This window comes from Enoplosus armatus, chromosome 7 (assembly GCF_043641665.1).
Source record: "Enoplosus armatus isolate fEnoArm2 chromosome 7, fEnoArm2.hap1, whole genome shotgun sequence".
NCBI lineage: Eukaryota > Metazoa > Chordata > Actinopteri > Centrarchiformes > Enoplosidae > Enoplosus > Enoplosus armatus.
The window spans coordinates 10,018,785-10,038,645 of NC_092186.1; the positions used below are offsets into that span (position 1 = coordinate 10,018,785).

General features: G+C 41.0%; 4 protein-coding genes across 6 annotated transcripts; 2 read left to right on the plus strand and 2 right to left on the minus strand.

The window, feature by feature from the left end:
• The first annotated feature begins 4,135 nt into the window (after positions 1 to 4,135).
• On the plus strand, positions 4,136 to 6,360 carry nr2c2ap (nuclear receptor 2C2-associated protein). The gene is made up of 5 exons (XM_070908773.1): positions 4,136 to 4,173; positions 4,373 to 4,463; positions 4,937 to 5,042; positions 5,165 to 5,232; positions 5,754 to 6,360. The coding sequence occupies exons 1-5, from the start codon at positions 4,136 to 4,138 to the stop codon at positions 5,874 to 5,876; spliced, it is 426 nt and encodes a 141-aa protein (XP_070764874.1). The 3' UTR covers positions 5,877 to 6,360.
• rfxank (regulatory factor X-associated ankyrin-containing protein) lies at positions 6,211 to 8,761 on the minus strand. Of its 2 annotated transcripts, none has more exons than XM_070908769.1 (9): positions 8,630 to 8,761; positions 7,967 to 8,071; positions 7,674 to 7,784; positions 7,496 to 7,561; positions 7,278 to 7,378; positions 7,058 to 7,183; positions 6,862 to 6,928; positions 6,680 to 6,760; positions 6,211 to 6,568 (listed from the first exon to the last, which is right to left on the minus strand). In XM_070908769.1, exons 2-9 carry the CDS (start codon positions 8,064 to 8,066, stop codon positions 6,516 to 6,518), a joined length of 705 nt encoding a protein of 234 aa, XP_070764870.1. In that variant the 5' UTR covers positions 8,067 to 8,071; positions 8,630 to 8,761; the 3' UTR covers positions 6,211 to 6,515. The 2 variants fall into 2 exon arrangements, with proteins under 2 accessions (XP_070764870.1, XP_070764869.1); XM_070908768.1 differs by lacking the exon at positions 8,630 to 8,761 and adding an exon at positions 8,173 to 8,387.
• On the plus strand, positions 8,509 to 13,025 carry borcs8 (BLOC-1 related complex subunit 8). 2 transcript variants are annotated; one of them, XM_070908771.1, is made up of 6 exons: positions 8,509 to 8,593; positions 8,822 to 8,934; positions 9,386 to 9,450; positions 9,545 to 9,652; positions 10,667 to 10,758; positions 12,205 to 13,025. In XM_070908771.1, exons 1-5 carry the CDS (start codon positions 8,557 to 8,559, stop codon positions 10,734 to 10,736), a joined length of 393 nt encoding a protein of 130 aa, XP_070764872.1. In that variant the 5' UTR covers positions 8,509 to 8,556; the 3' UTR covers positions 10,737 to 10,758; positions 12,205 to 13,025. The 2 variants fall into 2 exon arrangements, with proteins under 2 accessions (XP_070764872.1, XP_070764873.1); XM_070908772.1 differs by lacking the exon at positions 10,667 to 10,758.
• tmem221 (transmembrane protein 221) lies at positions 11,379 to 14,965 on the minus strand. The gene is given in 6 exon segments (XM_070908767.1): positions 11,379 to 11,920; positions 12,832 to 12,917; positions 14,484 to 14,839; positions 14,842 to 14,910; positions 14,913 to 14,933; positions 14,936 to 14,965. Coding segments are annotated over 6 exon segments (1,104 nt in total).
• Between the last annotated feature and the right edge of the window lie 4,896 nt (positions 14,966 to 19,861).

Consider the following 19,861-nt stretch of genomic DNA (forward strand, 5'->3'; position numbering starts at 1 on the left):
CTTTGTAATGAAGGCAGCGGAGCATATTGTGCAAATGCTCTGCTTTTTAATGATTTAATTAGAGAACCTCATTCAAACTGGAGCAGAAAATTTCAACATGGAGATGAGCGAGGAGCTCTGCCAGAAAGCGGCACCGCGACTCAAAGATCCTGTGTTAATTGCTGTAGCAGTCGACAGATGTGCCTCACGTTTCTGTGTGTTTCCTGCTTTATTCAAATTAGTTGGACCCCAAAGAATGCTAAATGCTGTCTTCCTAAACTAAATGATTTACGACCACTAAACGGCATTGTGTCATTCTAATTTCCGACATACTCATAGCCACTCGTAGCCATACTGTCTGTGGCTTCAGGCAGCTGAGCCTGTGTTAAATGATTAACTACAGCTATCATCAACAACTGATTTGTCCAAAAAGGAGAAATGTAAAAGGTACTACTTCCAACAACCAAACTTCAGAAGTTTCAAATCTATTTTGTTCAGTCTCAACAACACCACCAGTGACCCGACTCACCCATCGCCCCAGAAAGTTTCAACTTTCCAGGCAGGCTTCTCCTTAATCAAAGTAAACAACAAAAAAATTCAATAAAGTCACAGAGTCCATGCAGTCAGTTTGTCATGTGGACCAAAAGGGGACAGCTCGATGTGTTGTAGTGCTGCCATAAACTCATAAACTCTGGAGTAGACCATAGTGACTGTTTTACCTCCTGAAGCATCTGCTTATTTACCTCTCAATACAGTCAACCCACCCATACACCCATTTCAGAAGACACACGGCTATGGTTGTTTATCTCCATCATCTCTATTCATAGTCTTAAGTTTAATTGTTAATCACCTGAGTGATAGACATTGTTTTTCTTCAGGTATCTGTGAACAATAAAAGAACATCTTTTAATTCTTTGCACTGAAATTGCAAACAAGAGAAACACAGGAAAGAAATTGATTTTTAACATTGATGAACGTCTCTTAAAAAGAACAAACTATCATAATGAATAAAAAATGAGCAATACATCTGTCAAGAGTGACCCTGATTCTGTTGCCAAGACTTGAGAAGATTGCCGGAGGTAAACTGCAGGTACTCTAGCCTTAATGCTTATCATTTCCATTAGGTAAAAGGGAAATATGCATAAGACTTTGTTGGTGCTGAGTTAAGAAAGCTCATGCACAAAAAGACAGCTCACACAATAGTTCACTCCGAGGCCCCGACTCGAATAGACAGACTTTTCTAATGCTTCTCACTGCATTAAAGGGAACACTACTATGGAGGACCACAAGTGTCATGAAAATAGGAATAAAGCATTGAATTAATTAATAACTAATTATACAATAATAATCTATAATCTATAAATAAATAGACTAAATAACAAAGTAATCCATTATTTTATATTTTATTGGGCAATAAAAAGAGGAATTATAAAAATAATTTACAAATAGTTCAAATTGTCATAAAATAGTCAATTTTGAAAATTTGAAAATGCAGAGGAAGAAATAACTAGATTCACAAATTGAATTAAGAATATAGATTTTAATCAGGCATTAAAATGGCAATTTCCCTTCCCATTTGCATCTCCATTTCCCCGCTGCTTTTCCTTTTTCTATTAGCCATTCGATTTGCTTAGTCGTTTAGCTTCTCCTTTTAGCCTCTATGTGATGGTCTGTCGTTTTTCCAATCCATTTTAAATGAAACTACGCCCACTTCTGTATGACAAAAGCCTGGAGTTCAAGTTGATTCCATTAAATTCATTTGGGTAGATTCTATTTAAGTTTACAGAAACCTCAAAAAATAGCAATGCCATTCTCTCAGAGTGTTGATTGATGAGGAGTCAGACTTTTACACACTTGGAGGCAATAGCCTGCAGGTTACGTGTGCAACCTTGGTCACAATGGTGATGCATATGTTCAGCATGAAAAGTGAGTCACTGCAGTGCGACCAAAAAGCCAGCTGGGGTTAAGCCCAAAGTTAGTTTGCTAATCACTAATCCTGCCTCATGGGACATAACACAGAAACAGGGGTGACAAAAACTCAGAGAGCAACAGCAACCACCGTGGTGAAAGAGTGACAAAGACGGCTGACATGAGGACTTAAGCCGTATCAGTGACAGAGGTGAAGATAATCCTCTAACAAGCCCAGCAAGCTAGAAAGGCCAGAAATGTTTCTTTGTGACAAATTTGAGCATGAGATGTGAGAACGGAGATGTAAACAAAAGCTGCTTTTTCAGAAGACAACCAAACTAATCAATGGATATTTTGGAGACAAGTAATCAAAACAATAGTAACAACAATAAAGATCCCCTTTTTAGCCCACCTTGGCCCAAGTTTAAGGAATAGTTTGACATTTTGTAAAATGTACAATTTAGAGTTACATGAGAAGATCTATACCACTCTCGTGTCTGTGCGTTAAATATAAGGCTACAGCCAGGAGTCAGTTAGCTTAGCTTAGCACAAAGACTGGAAACAGGGGGAAACAGCTAGCTTGGCTCTGTCCAAAGGTACAAAAATCTGCCCACCAGCACCTCTAATGCTCACTAACTGACACGTTGCATCATTAATTAAACATTTGTTTAATCTGTACAAAAACCACAGTGTAGAAATATCAAGTTGTGGTTTTACAGGGTGTGTCAGACTATTTCTCGGGTGGGTGCAGTAACTTCCTGGAGTTTCCACTGGTTGCTTGGCAACCTGACAGTGTCAACTATTCTTTTAATGGACACAAAAAGAGCCCATGTGGGGTTCTTAGCATGATTGCACATGGGGGCCCCAGTTGCAGTCCACCTTGGCATTATTAGGAGCCCACGTGGGTATAACAGACATGGGACCTGTATGGAGCCAGCAGGCAAGATTTTACGGGCCCCCATGCCAGCTCATCATTCACCCATGTGTGGCCCACATGGGTATGTTGGCCAGGTGGGGGTCCAAAATGGCTATAGGCCAGAATCAGAACACCTGGCAAACTCATTGTTGAGCCAGCGTTTCTGATTAAGAACTCTACAACTCTACATATCCCCCAATGATATTCAACATGGTCCTTCACAGGTATGGGACAGTATAAATATTACAGCAGCTTTAAATCACAATTTATACCCAATCTCATATACTGTAAAACCTGCCGTATGAACCAACAGTATAATGTAAGTGCAAGGCTCCCAAAGTAGAAGTGTGTGTGAGTGTGGTGCTGATTGTGGAAGGGGTAAGGGGTGTGTGTGTGTGTGTGTGTGTGTGTGTGTGTGTGTGTGTGTGCGTGTGTGTGTATGTCCAAACCTTACAATCTAGCCCCTCTCCCCAGCCCCCTGCGCAATTTTCACGGAGGCTGGGTTTCATCAGATTTTGTATTTCAGACCTATTGATTATCTGCAGTGAGGGGGCACTGTGACAAAACCTCAGCAGGAGTTCTCCATCTGCAATGAGCCATGTGCCAAACACAGGCTCCCTCCCTCACACACACACGCACGCACGCACACACACACACACACACACACACACACACACACTTGTTCTGCTGTGTTACTGCCTCCCCGGTTATGAGAGAGAGATATAGGAATATGCTCACTAATAAAAGCAGTAAAGCTCATGCTGGTATTGGTTCTTTTATGGGATTATCCAATCTGCTGTGAATCAACAAAAACATCCACAGTCCATCTTTATTTTAACACACATATAACATTTAAAGCTGTCTTTCCTCTGCTCCTCTGTATGTTTCAATTGAAGGTTGAAATCGGTTCGCTGATCGATATTCACCTTTATTGAGGCCCAGAGTCTATAGTCCTCTCTTCCTAATCGATTCTTATTTCCCTGACCTTTGTGTCTCCTGTAGACAGCAGTGAGACATGCAGGTACAAACACGACGGAAAGCAGCACGTAACGTTAGCACTTTTCTGGCCAGGCTACTGGGCACACATATTAGAAAGGGTCGAATTAAGTTTAGTGTTTTATGCTCTTAATTATTAAGACCCCGTCGGGACCTCGGATGAGGATGAAGACTTTACCTTCCGCTTGGGTACCAGCGGCTTCTCTCAATGACTTGACAGACCGCGACGTCCATCTAGTGGCGGAAAGACGAACAGCCACCCATGGACGTCACTGTCGTAAAAAAGCAGCGCGTTGCCGCATCGCTTGACGACTATTTGCAATTTAAAAATTCGACATGGCTTCCTCATTGATTTGCGGCGACACTCAGAGCAGGTAAAGAATAACTGTAAATGAATGAAGTTTATTCACGAGGACATGGCCAGTTGACTTAACTGTCATGTTCGAGCGACTGTCTCTTATTAGTTCACGACGAAGCGACTCGTAAATGACACATGTTCTGCTGTATGTCAACCTCCTGTTAGCTAGTGGACGTGTAACTCACACAACTGTGATTCTGTCACTCCCATTTCAGGGTGAGTTCGGTGCTAAACAGGGATGTGAAGCAGTATGGAAAGAAGTATATGTTTGACTGCAATGAAGAGACATGTTGGAACTCAGACCAGGTAAAACTACAACTGTGTCCCAATTCCATACTACACACTTAGTGTATACAGTATGTAGTATATAGTAATTGTAGTAGTATTGTATTTCAGCGGTTGACAATAGGAAACCAACATACTTCAGGAAATGATAATTCTCAAACTGCAATTTCAGAATACCATTTTAACTCTTACAGTCTCACAATTTGTTTTAATATTTTTGCAGCTGTGAGCAGCTCCTTTTTTGTGCATGCAGTTGTGGGAGATTAGTGTACACCAGCAGCCCACGCAAACATTTTGCGTTTTTGAATATGCATACTGACCGTTATTTTGAGGCCAATGTGAACACACTAGATTCTCAAAATCTACTGACAATTTCTATGTAGAATGGAGAAGAGATAATCAAATGTACTCAAGATACTCAAAGACTTCCCACTGGCACCTGGGTGCTGTACTGTTCATGTCTCAGTGAGTCATCAGTATCATATCCTTGACAGGGTGAATGTCAGTGGGTGTCTCTGGAGTTTCCCCAGCCTGTCAGGGTGTCAGAGTTTAAGGTCCAGTTCCAGGGAGGCTTCTCAGCAAAAACATGCAGACTAGAAGGTAAAACACAAATGGTTTCCTGATGTGATTATCCACTGCCTCATTTTGCTGTTTCCCATGGCAGACATGACATTAGGTGTGACAAGATAAGATAAACGATTTTCCGCTTGTGCTTTCTGCAGGTTGCCCAAAAGATGGAGACTTTACAGTGATCAGCCATTTTTATCCAGAGGACGACAACTCTCTTCAGATATCCTTCAGTCTTACTATGCAGCATTTGACAGTGAGGATTTGGTTGATAACGGGGTGAACTCTGCATAAATGAGACTAATCCTGTAAAAGATTTTTTTTAATTTAATGTGAAATGAAGGAGCAAAAATTTTTAATTTTAATTATTTACCATTAACTGTCAAGGTAGCTATAAATGTCACATTTAACCCTTCATTTAACTGCATTAATCAATTAACAAATCGTGTGTGCCCGAAAATTATCTTTAGGCTGACAAGTACTATATCAGACAAACATTGGTATTCCATCACCAATTTTTTTAAACAGATAGTTAACCTAATACTAAATGCAATTCTGCTTTAAGACATAAAAAAATTTAAGTCTATCAATCTACACCAGGGTTATTAGCTGTACCTGTCACTCAGGAACACAGAGTGTTTCCTGTTATCGTTCTACGTGGTTCATAATAAGTATCAGACAATATTTTCCTGGACATGCTTTTCAGTATGACCATGCTTATCAAGTTCTTAACTCCACACCCACAGCTTTCCCATACAGGAGGCCCCTGCAGTGGACAAAGTAAAAATACTGTTTGAGAATAGTGCCGACTTTTTTGGGAGAATTATTGTTTATTCCTTGGACGTCCTGGGGGGGAAAACCTCATGACCATTTTTTTTAATCCCCTCATGAGAGAGGAAATGACCCCTGAGTAAAGAACAGGATGCAGGATGGTGCGGTGGCACTTGGGAAACATGTCAACCGTAATTCCACCTCATGAACTGATGTGAATGTGGCCTTTTTTGGTATGGACGCTTTCAGGGATCTGTCAAGCCACCTCACTCTTGATTACTCAAACACAGAGGCCTTGGCATGGAGTCTGAATCTGAGTTTTAATTGCAGATTTAATGGGTTTCTTGTGATTATATATCATTTGTTATCACGCTGTCCATACTTATATTGTGCCTTTTGAGTTGAAGCGCCATTCCAGTGGAACACACAGTATAAAAATACATTTTTATTCAAACTTGTTTACAGACCTTTTTTTGCTGTCCTTCAGCCAAACAAAAATAATTCTGCTGCTCAACTGTTGCATTTTAGTCCTTATTTGCACACTGTAATGCATACAAATGGAATAAACCGTTCATAAAATAACAAATGCAGTTTACTCAGTGTAAATGTCTCTGCATATGTACTGGTCTATTACAATGACTTGTTATTAGCCATCTCACCACCGACGATAGCTGGTTGTAGATCTGAGATCAACTGTGTCAGACTGTCTTTTCCTTTTATTCATTTTAACTAGTGTCATGTTGGTGGCTTGTAGAGTTTCAGAATATGGTCCTCCAACACTTTCTGAACTAGGAAACAAAAGAAATTAAAATGTTAATTCAGCCAAACTTTTTTACAGAAGTATTTTTTACAGTACAGTCGATAGAAAATGTATTTGTCAGGTATAAGACAATACATACTCTTTTTGTGTCCTAGGGCAACAGCTAAGGCCATTGGACTGTACCCAGAGTCAGACTCAATGGTCATATCTGCCCCTTTGGCTGCAAGAGAGTACAGTAATGGAAATTAATAAAATTAAAAGCATTCAAACAGAAGTTACTAGAATTTAATCACAACTTCACATCAAAGACATAAAATGTACCTAAGAGTGCCTCTACACATTTGATGTGGTTCCCTCGTACAGCATATAGAAGAGGAGTCCCACCATTCTGAGAGTAAAATACAAGAGTGTTCATTAAAAACAAAAACAATCACACTGTAGTTATATTTCAATGGTTAATAGACCTTTTTGGCCATGTCATGATGACAAGACTGAGATAAATAAAGTCATTATGTACCCAGTCATAAGTGTTAATGTCTACTCCATGACTGAGAAGAGACTCAACAATGTCCACATAACCTCCAGAGCTTGCCAGTGTCAGGGCACTCTCTCGCTCCCTGGCAATTGTTTTGGGGTCTGCGCCCTAAAATAGAAATCCCATTAACATTGGTGAGACAGAGCATTTTGTCTTAATAATGTGTGCATGTCTTTCTGGACAGCGGTCGCTTATTTCTAACCTTTTCCAGGAGAAAATCCACCACTGCTTTCTCTCCAAACGCTGCTGCCCACATGAGAGGCGTGAAGCCCCGTTCATCCTGTCTGCTGAGCAGTGAACTGTCTGGAAAGTGAAACAGGTCACAGCCCATCAGTACCTATTTAGTACAATTTAATGCCGGACAAAATTTGCATTGTGTTATGCTGCTTGGTGTCTGACGTTGACTTCCAGATTCCTCACCTTTACTCAGGTGTGCAGCCACTTGTGAAACCTCGCCTTGAGCTGCCAACTGGTGTATGGACAGAGCTGATGGAAATAAAGTTTTAATGACTTCAAATGCTTAAGACAATGAAAATACCATGATTGCTTGTCTATCACCCCATTTTGTTCGCACCACAGCATCTTTGCCAGTACTCACAGTCTAATGTCGCTGGGCGTACTGTAACTTCATTCCCACGCTGCTTGTTGGTCAGAGTGGTGGAGTGTATGAACAAACCCTCTTCATCCACATCCATGTTCTCTGGAGACACTGGCCCAATCAGATGAGCCACAGCCATGTCAGTGGAAGCAAGATATTCACTGTTAAATTGATTATTTAATGACTGCGAGCATCGGGTGACTGCACGTTACAGAAAAAGATAACATATGTCAGGGGAGTTATCACAGACAGGGAACTTATATTAAAAGATAAAATGTAAACGGCACAGGTACCATTGGACCTCTCATCTCTGCACTCGGAAGGACAAACATTAGCGTTAGATGACTGAATATTTTGGCCATCTGCAACCTCTTCATCACCTCCGGACTCCATGATCACTGCAATAAAAACAAGACACGAAGTACTGAATGATGTGGTACTGCCATCAAGAAAAAGTAGCCAAAATTAGTTTATAAAGCAAATTACATGGTCCACTCACCGCATCCAGCCTCACAGCCTAATTTGCGCTAACTTCCTTTTGGGAAAACTGAAAGTAAATTATTTCAAATCACACGATGGATCTTGCAGGCCATCGGAGTGTACCGAGATACCTTACTCATCGCTCTGTTGATCAGCTATTCAATGAATCAATTATTTTAACAAAAGACATGAAAACATGTTTGGTTCAGCCCGCGCAACGCATCACAGCATTCGGTACTCTTTGAAGGAAGAACTATCATTTTTTGTAATCGTTATTTCTGTCCGGAATATTGTCGTGTGGCACATGACAACAAAAATGCGGAAGAAGCAAGAATCAGCTGACACAACTCGCCCACAGCTGTATTGTGTTATCTGTTTCTGCCTGTCATAACCAGCCTTCACTATGGAGGACCAGGAGATGCAACTGAAAGTTAGACGAGGTAAACATGAGCGAAATAAACCAGCACACAACTTACCTCATTGTTACCTCGCAACGCTGCAACTAAGCTAGTAGCTGCTAGCCGCTAAGCCAATGCTATGCCAGTGTTGTGTTTACATCGCCATTTGTCCATGTCCCAAGCTGTTGGATGGTTTCCTCCGTTTTTTCGTAGCTTTTCTAACACGGGTTGTGTATTCAAGGCATTTGTCTGTACTTTTTGATTCGACAGTGAGTGACAAATTCACGGAGAGCATGTACGTCCTGGCTAACGAGCCGTCGGTGGCTCTCTACAGACTGCAGGAACACGTCAGAAGGTCCCTGCCTGAACTGGTGCAGCACAAGGTAACTTGTCACCCTGTGTCATATTGTTGGAGCTAACACCCAAATGTAAAACAACTTGGACATTAAAGGGAAAAGCAACCTAAAAAATTATTTTTTACAACAACCCTCACAAGTCTGTGGACCCGCTCCTTATTTTATCTTTAGATGACATCATCAGTATGCACCTGCCTTAAAGGGTTATGCAAATTAATTAGTTTAAACTGAGGCTCACAATTGTAAAGATGTATGAATTCTGCTTTACCTTCTCTTTTCCCCGATTGGGTTGGTTGCTGTTATTACTTGTTAACTTCTTTTCAAGCCTCAAAAGCCTTTGTGTTTGTTGTTGGGAGTGGAGGGCATAGCATTAGCTATGGACATTGTGTATTTGGTTAAACACACACAGCGCCACTGCTACTGTAATGTAGTTGTACTCTTTCTCCTGAATATTTAATTGTTGTATTTTCTTACACAGACAGACATGCAGAGCTGGGAGGAGCAGAGTCAAGGAGCCATCTACTCTGTAGAGTATGCATGCAGGTGGGAAGAGAAGCATAGACGCACATACTTGTAGAATCCCACAGCCCCACTGTCGTGACTGTTAACACATTCATCGATCCTTTGGCTTTTGCAGTGCCGTGAAGAGCATGACGAACAGCAGCATGTATTTCAAAAACATTGACGGCCTCCTCCGTCAAGCCATCAGCATGAAGGAGCAGATTAGCAACTCTCAAGGACGCAGGTAGGAGGCAGCAGTGATCATGTTCACTGGGACACGGTGGTGTCCAAAGTGTCAGGGTGGGAAACGTGACATTGAGATTATAATGATATTACACAAACATATCAGTATAATGCCATTGCCATGCATTGAATCTTCGCATTCGCATTAAAGCTGTTATTATCCAGGTATTCATCAGATAGGAGCATCTAGAATTTTTCAAAAAAGGTCTTCTGATAAAAAGCAACACAATGGAAAAATTTAGATGTAGCCAACACCAACATTTGTATCAGTTCTGTTTGCTAACTCAACTTACTTGAACGTAACTCCATTTTTTCAAATCTGGAAACTTGTATGCAAATGCAGTGACTGTGGGTATGAGAAATTTAAAGGTTAATTATGAATGACGCCGGTGATAAAACATGTATCTTGAAGACTCAAAACCTTTATCTCTCAAGTGTCAGGGCAATATGAGGGCGTCTCTCACTTTGCCAAATACTTGTGCCTGTATCCTGGATTGTTTCCTCAATCATTTGGAAGAGGGACGGTCGTCAATGGAGGTGGTTTTCATACGCAATTATCTTTCATTGACATAATTATTGTCAATATTTGAATAAGCCAGAGAATTATTGGTCACATCACTCCCCCCTACAAAAGTATCAAAGTCCACTCATGGGTCCCTGTACTTTTTCACTATTTCTAAATATCTAAATATCTTTGGCTAATTTTATTTTTTGGAGAAATCAGTGTCTGGAGTTTTATCCTGTTTGTATTCATTCTCTTCTCTACATCATACCTTTGTTCACGTATAACCTTTGTTTGAATTATTTAATCCTTCATGTATAGTAATTTGTATCTGTTCATATTTTGAGCCATCAGCTAATACAACTTGTTTTTTTCCTTTCAGTTTCTGACCATTTATTTCCCCAGTAACTGCAAAATATCAGGCCTGTTCTGAACTCTTTGTAGTTAATGGGAGCTTCATGTTTTCTGTTTTTTCTGTGCTGTTTTTTGTTTCCCACTGACACCTGCATGAAGCTTAAGTGATGTGAACCCCTCCCCCAGTCCCCTTGTCTCTGCTCCACATGCCCCATCCACTTCCTCATGACCTCTGGACCGAGGTGTCCAAGGTTAGTAGTTCCTCCAGACATGATGTAATCACGTTAAATGACGTTTAAAGTTAAACGCTTTTTGTGAACATTGTTTTAATGTCTTATTCAGAAACATTCAAAACATCCTACTTTGAAACTGAATTGTTTTCTAATTAATTTAAGGTTGATGTGAAATCATTTTGAACAACACATAACAAAACACATCTGCACATTGTGCACAAATATTTGGCAAAAAGGCACCATATACAGCAGAATACAGTATTTACATTATTACAGTGAAAGCTATAAATTTTCCAGATTGATACTGGGGCAAAATTGGTATGTATAATGAGATTTATATCAAGTTCATTCATACAAAAAGCTACAAATTATACAAAAGTTGTGCTCAATATGTTCAAATCCAATTAAAAATGCTCTATAATCTCAACAGGAGAAATGAGCTGATGAAGGTGAGAAATTGGGAATGTTTTTCAATCTCTGTCTCATGCTGTCTGCGGTCAGTCAGGATAAACATGCTGAGTGTAAAAGGGTACGCATTGACAGTTCTACATCTGTTTGAGATGACACTTGTGTTAGCAGTCCTCTTACGTACTTAAAGATCACCAGTGTCTTCAACTACAAGCTCCGCTTCCTTTATGTCACACAAGAGTAGAGTCTTTGGCGGAAATCCCTGACTTGCGTGCAAGAACACTCCTCATCTCATTGTTGACCCCATTCCAGGGTTTAGCCTGGGCCTGCAGCAAACCAGATTCAGTAGACAGGGTCCTGTGCATTCGGGGACAACTGCCACCACTGCTGTAGCCGTCTTTATCGCTAGCGTGGCCCTGGGAACCTCCAGCAGGGGAGTACTGCTGTTGCTGGTATTGGTCTCGCTGTCTTGGGTTGCCACATTGAGGGTAGGAGATCGGATGCTGGAGGTGGGACTGGCTGCGATGCATCCGCGGTTTGTCCACGCCAACTTTGAGCTCACAGGGTCGGGAGACGGGCGTGCTGCTGCTTCCGTGGTCGTTCTGGTAGAGGGTATCTAGGTGGTCGCTGTGATAGTGCTTGGCACTATGGGAAGCTTTGACCAGAGAGTGGATCACGACAACCAGTAGGATTAAGATCCCAGAGGAGAGCACGCAAGCGCTGGCAATGCCTGTCTCCACCTCAAATATCAGCAGCATAAAGATGGACATAGCTGCCAAGGAAGAGAAGATGGTGGTAGTTATAAACACAGAAACACTAACTGACCAGCAAACAATATTCATCGGTTAGTTGGTTCATCTGTAATGGGTCAAATAACTTCAAACAAAAGTTATTTTTACTTGTGTCTTGGGTTTGCTGCTAATTTCACAATTTTTGGTTCATTTTTATTACTTTTTCCACGTAACAGAAATTGGATGCTTTACCAAAGTGTATTTAATTTAGTTGTCATATAAAGGCTAGTTGCTCTTAGCTGAGTTGTCCTGTGTTTATCTCCAGGAAAAGGACTATGGACTCAGGCATGCCGAAGGAAGGGGGCGAGAAGCACAGCTCTGGGATGTGACGTGACTTCCTGAGTTGGTGGTGTTGCTTCTGCAGTCCCTCGCTCTACTACCTTTTTGATTGAGGCTGAAGTGGGGTCATAAGGGCGACACCTCCTCATCACAATGGAGTGACTGCCTCCAGTGACCCCCCTCCCAGTACAAGTCGCTCAGTGGAACAGAGCACCACAGCACTGCCAGGTTCAGCATTAAAAACACTTAAGTCATGGACGCTGCTCAAAGAATGCATTGTTCTCTTGGACTCGCTGGACGGACCAGAGAGAAAGCTGCCGTGCTGGTTTCGCCTCTGCTGTTGAAAAGCCACTGCACCACCAATGTTTTGGACACTAGTTTACAGGTTTTTGTGAGTTTGTTGTTAAAGGCTAAAGACTAAAAAGCACCCTGCATGCAAATTATAAAATGTAAAAACATACAAATGTGTGCTTGGAGGCAACAACAGGTGCCCAGTTGTAACTTGGTTTTCAGGCTTAAATATAAGTACATGCCAGATTGGGCAACATGTTTAAAAGAAAATCCAGAATCTTTAAAAATTAGAAAATCTTATTTTTCACTCTTTTGCTCTTACCTGCCAAATAGACAGAAACCCCCAGGCAGAACAGTCCCATGGCCACATGTCGTACCGCTCGGCTGTCCAAAAGGAACCAGTCTGCTCTGTGGAAACAAATGTCATTATGTTCAATGTGGTGGCTCAGACATGTTTACACTTAAACGTTGCTACTTTAGTTTGCTCATCAGTGCATAAATGAAGCATGGAACATCCTTTCTGTGTTTGCAGTTTCAGTTCATTGCACCTTTTTTGCAATACCAACTTTTCTTGGTCCTTTTTTATTTCTTCCCCTGATAAGTTTCGTCAGAACTGTAAGTCCTAGAACATTCGCGTATTGATTATTTGGGTATGCTTAAATGCTTTTGTAAAGCTCATTATTATTCACATTTTCTTGGAATGTCCCCTCTGTCAGTAGGGAGGTCCTGGGCTATGCTGTTGGATTTGTAAACCGACGTGGGAAAGGGCCAACTAGAGGCTGTGTGCTGGTTGCATAATGAGAGGAAGGCCATTGTTTAGATGGGATTCACTGGGGTTGAGAGGTGGGGGTCGACCAACAACACTGCAGTATGGGCCTCCGCACTCTGACACATAAGGAAGGCCCTTTTATGCTTCTGAAACTATGTTTTCTTTTAATGAAACTGAATGCAGACAAGCAGGATCCACTGTGGTTTACAGAGAACAATTAAAGAAGGTTGTGTGGGCACAGGCAGAAACACATACTACATAGATTAAATGTTGTTTTCCACTTATAGCAACAGTGTTGTACACTGTGTGACCAGAAAATAGGACCCTATGTAGGATGAAATGCAATGCAGTGCTATAGCCTTGTAATTATTACTGCCTTTCCTAAAATGTTGTTTTTGGAAGGCATTGATTCAATTTTGGGGTATTCTTTCGGGCTAGTTTGTGGTGGTGTTTTGATCTGCCTTATATTTAAAGTTGTTGCGTATCATTTTTATTTTCTCATTTGCATATATGGACAAACGTACACCACAAACTACAGCCTCAAAAAATCAAAAAAATTTGAATAAAGTTGAATTAACATCTCTCCAGCATAGCGTCAACAACAGTTCAATAAAGTGTGTCCTTGTAGGATTTATTACAAGGTTGTTGTGTTAGATTGCGTTTCTACTTTCCTGCTCAAACTAGTTAAAGTGAAATTATGTGACTTTTGCGTAACAATAGCCACTGTGGCCACAAGTGACAATAGCGGGATAATAGTGAATGCTGAAATGTAGTGTACATTGAGGGATGACCGTTAAACAACAATATTCAATGTTTGCTAAGATTAGCCACTAAAGCTAGTGGTCATACCAGACCAAGTGAGGCTGTAGCATCAAAACTCCTGAGTGTATTGAATTGAGCCAGGCTGGGTTTTATTGCTTATTTAGTCAACGTTTTATTTATTAGATATATATATTCTTTTATTTCTTCTTTGAAAACGTACGTAGTCTTGCTTTACAGGTGGCTGTCCCGCATGAGTGGTGATGTTCAGGTGCGCACTAATATTGTAATTAAGTGCAGTGAGATCACAGGTGCGTTTAAAGCTTTAAACGTGACCCAGCCCAACAGAACTGACCGGAACTATCTGTTTGGATCAAGCAGACAAACTAGTGCAGCGGCTGACAGGGCTGCTGCAGTTTCAGGTGTGTTACATGCAGACTAAATACCTTTCAGTGTCCTGCTCTCCTCTGCAGACCTCTGTTGAGAAGTAGCTGTGGAGGAGACACACCACCACAGAGCTCAAGTTAAGGGTGAGGGACAGCGCAGAGAGCACCGTGGAGACGGGCAGCAGGACGGCCCAGACGTGAGCAGGAATGACCGAGGAGGTGGAAGGTGGAGACTCCTTCACTGCCGTCTGTTGAGACTGCAGCTGGAAAATCAAAATGACCGATAAAACAGACATGATGGCCGATAAAATCCCCAGCAAAGACAGAACCATTAGAGACCGCTGGCTGTACTTGAGCGTCATCTTTATCTCCCGCGGTCAGGGTTTCTCTATAGAGTAAAAAAAGTTTCCCTTTCCTCGGTCGGACTTTTTAAACGCACTTCTCCGGCGATCCTAAGCTCCCCAAAAGTGCGCTGGCATTGCGGTGTGTGTATAAAACGTTTTCCTCGGTCCTTTCGGGATGAATAGTTTCCTCCCCAACATGGATTTTCTTGCAGTAGTTTGCCTGTTGTGGTGGAGCGCCCCGCTGCCCGGTCTGAGCATGTGATGTGCTTTAAATCCGCAGATTAAAAACTTCGCAACAACAATGGACTTTTTCTCTTGGATCCTCGGAAACAATGTGTCGACGTGCTCCTGGGAGACGCAGAGCTCACTGACTCAACACAAAACACCGGGACAGAACAAAAGACATTGCAACAGTGCAGCCCCACCACTAAATTCATATAATTTGCACCTAATTTAACTCTTTATTAAACTGCCTTTTTATAATGTGTGAATTGCACAAATTCTATTGAAAGCTTTATATTCTATGTCCTACCCCAAAGGAAGAAACAGGCCTGAAATCACTAAAATATGTCCTTATGGATTGGAGTCTGCATTTTATTTGCTGCTGTGACAGTGGGCTAATAGATTAGCCTACTTCTTATGCTGTCATTCAGCTTGGTATCCTCATAAAGTGATTAAAGGATTACAATAGCTCTTTTCAACAGGCTATTTGATCATCTACGGTCTAACACTGAAGGAAAGAAGCAAATACTGACACGTGCTTCATGAAATAAAGCAAACTCAAATGCGACTACAACTCCAAAAAGTCCCCAAGTTGTCCCTGTGCGGAATGAAACCATGGCAGGTGTACATTACAGCTAACTTTTGAGGAATTTGCAGCAGCAGCGGCCACCTTAACTAACCCCTCTGCAGTGTAGAATACCCCTTTTATTCTGAGTCCAGCTCCTCAGATTCTCCGAATCTAATTAACTTTTCACTAGTTGCCGTGGAAACAGCTGACCAGGGATGCAGGTTTTTTTTCATTGCATCCACTTATTTTACAATATTTTGCAAACTGTTGCCTCTACCTTTACTTCGATCTGCACAGCCTATCGCAACTATGCAATCAGATAGGCCCCTTGTCCAGTATCTGCCTGATTAAATAGATTCAATATTTAATATTCACTATATATAGACTTCACATTTATCACTGATGGACCACAAATACCTTGACATACTTAAAGTCTGTGACTTGTGTTACAGACGCCTTATTGTTCTGTTAAGAGGCTGGGGTTTGGTGTAGAGAAGGAGGCTAAAAGGTGTAACCCTTAGTCTGTTGAGATGTAGATAAGACTGTAGCTATAAAGGTACACAATGTGAACAATAGCTCAGACACATGTATACTGACCAGAGAGGCTATTTCTGCATTCGGCAGCCTCACCACATGCTCTAAAAGGGTTGAGGCTGATCTTGTCGAAAGCAGAAGTGAGAAGTTTCAGGAAAATGAAAAAAAGAAATGGACTTGATACGGAAAGTTCTCAAAGGCACCTTTATCTCTCTGTACTTGTCAGCTGTATGGCTCTTGCCTCATGTGTTTATTGGTCATATTTAATCACTGTGGTTGCAATTCAGCCCCCAGTCCCCGGCTTGATGGAGCTCTCACAGCGTTTAGAATAAATGTATGAAGAATACACATAAACACCTCATTGAGGAAAGATAATTTGATGATTATCTTGCTGTATATACAGATGGGGGTTTGCACTATTCTCTGTTGGATTGATGGGGCCCACGCACGAGAATCCTGGAGGTATAGGCTGTGGCAGTCTGCAGGGATGTTGCTAACTATTGCATCAGATGCACAGTTTGAGTTACCTCTCGGGGATCTCAAACTGTGTGTGTGTGTGTGTGTGTTTGTGCGTATGTAGGTTTATGTCTGTGTGTGTGTGAGAGAGAAACAGAGTTGTTGTCCACACTTCCACAGATGATCCGTGCTAATAAATTCTCACTATATTATTTTTAGGAGTACATTGTGTCACATCCCAAAAATAGTCAATAATGCAGCTCATGCAGTGATTCAGTTATTACCTCTAAATATATCTATTAAGCTGACAGCACGTCTGTTTTCCATTAGTGTCCTAGCTTTGCTTTTCTGAGCATTTTGTTTCTCCCTTTTTTTCCTTTTCCTCTGTCACCCCGTTCACTTCCATTAGTGATACCCAGGGATAGCTAATAAACAGGCTAAATAGCAGTAAATCTACAGCGGACCATGCAGCAGGTTGGACACACGGCACTCACACAGATAGATTGTACGTGATAGTTGTATTCCTGGTTAATTTGTGTGTTTTTTTTTATCTCATATACACAGCGGGTGAACACAGTCATAACTGTGCAATATTTCAATCTAGTGCAGCAGCCTTAACACAGAAACTGTCCCCCTCTGAAGCTTATGTTACATGTGACTGTCAGAGAGCTGATTTAACTCTGGTCGTGGTTGGGGCTGTGACTACTGTTAAGTGTCCCTGTAATTTTGTCCAGCCCATAGGCCTGTACGTACAGATGTGGACACCATTACTATTATAGTTTCAGTTCACAGCCGTAATTAGCGTTCAGTTTAATAACTAAATTAAGATGGAATGCATTTTGACTGATTTAATCTAAACAACAGCAGACTTTAGCCATGATGTGGAGGAGACGAGAGACTTGATCATATACTAATGATACTGAGACACTAAACATATAGATATATGACACTTAATTAATCTGGAGAGATTTAGTGAATTACCAAGGGACACTTCAGCACAGTCTGCCAATATACTTGAACCTGCTGAACCATATACCTATATATATGTATATATATATATACATATATATACATATATACATTTTTTTTATGAAGTTAAATGATAATTAGTGCAACAAGAAATTATTGCTCCAGTGGTCCATTATTGAAAAGCACACGGTGTGCACCAAGATTAAAATGACTCAGACATTCAGAACATGGTTGATGTTTTGAGACTAGCAATGCAAAAATTAGTAGCTAACTGCTTTAAAATCCCAATAAAATTCCCAGGGTAAATTCACACATACACAACTGTATATCTCAAAATCTCATATTGATGCAAAATGCTGCACCACTGTCATTAAAGGAACATAATTTACACAGAGAACGTGTCTTTTGTGCAAGGGTTCCCAATCTGGGGACTGAGACCCCCATATGGGCTTGTGGGAATTATTATCAGGGTAGGAAACAAGAAAAAACAAAGTTCATTTGCAGAAAAATACATAGATTTTTCTGCCTTTTCTCTAATCTTTGCTTTTTTCCTTACTCTTTAGTTTAATATTACTATAGTTTTACCTCTTTGGGCCTCTAACAATATTCAACCCTAACCCTAACAGTCTTAAAGAGAAAATCACTCTGAACTAACCCTAACCCTACTGTAACCTTTGAGGAGGGGTTGCAAGTCCACATTGCTTTGTGTAAGAAGTCACGAGCTAAAAAGGTTAGGAATCACTGCTTTCTATTCCTTTAAGCCTTTTTTTCTATGGATATGCAGGTTCATTCACATACATTACTGAGTCCATTTTCTCTTTCGTCTAGAGGAACTAAACCAAACAACATACAATCTCATTTCATACATCATTCAGTCATTATCACCTTGTAACTGAGGAGACACAACTTCCTGTTTTGAGTGTTGAAGAAGACTTACGAGCTGCATTACTGTGGTAGTAATAACCAGAGTCACAAGAGTATTTTAGAAGTGGTGGTTTCCTAAACTCGGCCCTAGAACCTTCAGGGGTCCATGAGGGAGCTGTATAGGTGGTCTCCATTAAAATGAATAATGGTTCAATAAATAAGACTAATCAGTCATATCTTCTTTGCACGTTTACACTTTTTCATGTAATGTCATGAGGGTTTAGATGTTGTTTTGCAGACACACATAGTCACATATAGATTAGTTTCTTCTTCTTTTTTCTCAACAAAAAAAAAATGCAAATTGCACATCACAAGGCAGCACTTTCCACTGCCCACTGTCACCCCCCCCCCCCCCCCCCAGTGATGATACTCTACACACAAATAAAACTACTTTATAAAAGGCTCCTTTGGACACAATATTATCAAATGGTTGGTGTCTGCTCTGTTATGCGGATCTTTTTTTTTTTTTTAGCAGCCCTAGACATTAAAAAAAGTGTGAGTAATGTAACTTCTGCTGTGATCTTCGCTGACAGCCCTGAGTGACTGGTGCGTTTGAAGGCGGATGGGAGGCGGAGGAGTGCGTCCAATGGCGCGGCCGAGGAGGCGGTGTGTCTGGTGACAGAGAGAGGCGGGCTGCAGCAGCCAGCTGTTGGAAAGCAGCGCTCCTGAACCATCCGCTACTACTGCACCAGGTGAATATCTGTACATCGACACGAGGCAAGACTTCAGTGAGACATCTGTGTTTTCTTTTTTAAATCTGCGACTTTTCCTGTTTGATTGGTTCTCGCTCCAGCGGCTGAAACTCGGAGGTGAACAGAGAGACGGAGATCGAGAGCAGGTGAGATCAGATGTTTTTGTTTTTGAAGCATGTCTTTTTTGTCTTTTAATATCCTTGTTGTTAAGGCAAATGGAGTTTGCTGTGTGGCAGTGTTTATGACACAGCTGTGAGGAAAGTAGGCCTACCTGTTGCTGTGTTATTGAAAGCAGCCTATAGATGAGGCTATATTTGACAGGGATGCTTGGCAACTCGGGGACAGACAGGCTATTCTTAAACGGTGTATTTTGAATGACGTCAGCAATTTATTAGGCCTAATTATCCGCAAACATTTTTTTGAGCTATGTATTTTTACAATTTTTATATTTAGCTTCCTGTGCAAAATGAATCCCCGTCCTTTGGATTGCCTTTAGACTGGTTCGACTTTAAGAAGCATCTCAGCTCAGTTTTTCCCCATTTGTTATTTTCTATAAGTAGTAGCATAATCCCCCCCTATGAGTTTTATTGCCTCACTGAGATATGAAAAGCAAGATTACAATTAGCCACTTCAATGAAATAGATGGATAGCTAGATAGATAGAACTAAAACTGTAAGGACAAAATATGTTTTTGTACAAATGTAATGTCTGCATTGTTTCATTCAAGAG

What these genes read in the sequence shown, in the direction of transcription:
- nr2c2ap (XM_070908773.1), top strand. Translation starts at nt 4,136, where the DNA reads ATGGCTTCCTCATTGATTTGCGGCGACACTCAGAGCAG. An exon ending in TGCGGCGACACTCAGAGCAG is followed by an intron (nt 4,174 to 4,372) that starts GTAAAGAATAAC and finishes CTCCCATTTCAG; the next exon opens with GGTGAGTTCGGTGCTAAACA. An exon ending in AAAAACATGCAGACTAGAAG is followed by an intron (nt 5,043 to 5,164) that starts GTAAAACACAAA and finishes TGCTTTCTGCAG; the next exon opens with GTTGCCCAAAAGATGGAGAC.
- rfxank (XM_070908769.1), bottom strand. Translation starts at nt 8,066, where the DNA reads ATGGAGTCCGGAGGTGATGAAGAGGTTGCAGATGGCCAAAATATTCAG. An exon ending in ACATTAACACTTATGACTGG is followed by an intron (nt 6,929 to 7,057) that starts GTACATAATGAC and finishes TTTTACTCTCAG; the next exon opens with AATGGTGGGACTCCTCTTCT. An exon ending in ATGTGTAGAGGCACTCTTAG is followed by an intron (nt 6,761 to 6,861) that starts GTACATTTTATG and finishes ACTCTCTTGCAG; the next exon opens with CCAAAGGGGCAGATATGACC.
- borcs8 (XM_070908771.1), top strand. Translation starts at nt 8,557, where the DNA reads ATGGAGGACCAGGAGATGCAACTGAAAGTTAGACGAG. An exon ending in GCAACTGAAAGTTAGACGAG is followed by an intron (nt 8,594 to 8,821) that starts GTAAACATGAGC and finishes TTGATTCGACAG; the next exon opens with TGAGTGACAAATTCACGGAG. An exon ending in AGCAACTCTCAAGGACGCAG is followed by an intron (nt 9,653 to 10,666) that starts GTAGGAGGCAGC and finishes ACCTGCATGAAG; the next exon opens with CTTAAGTGATGTGAACCCCT.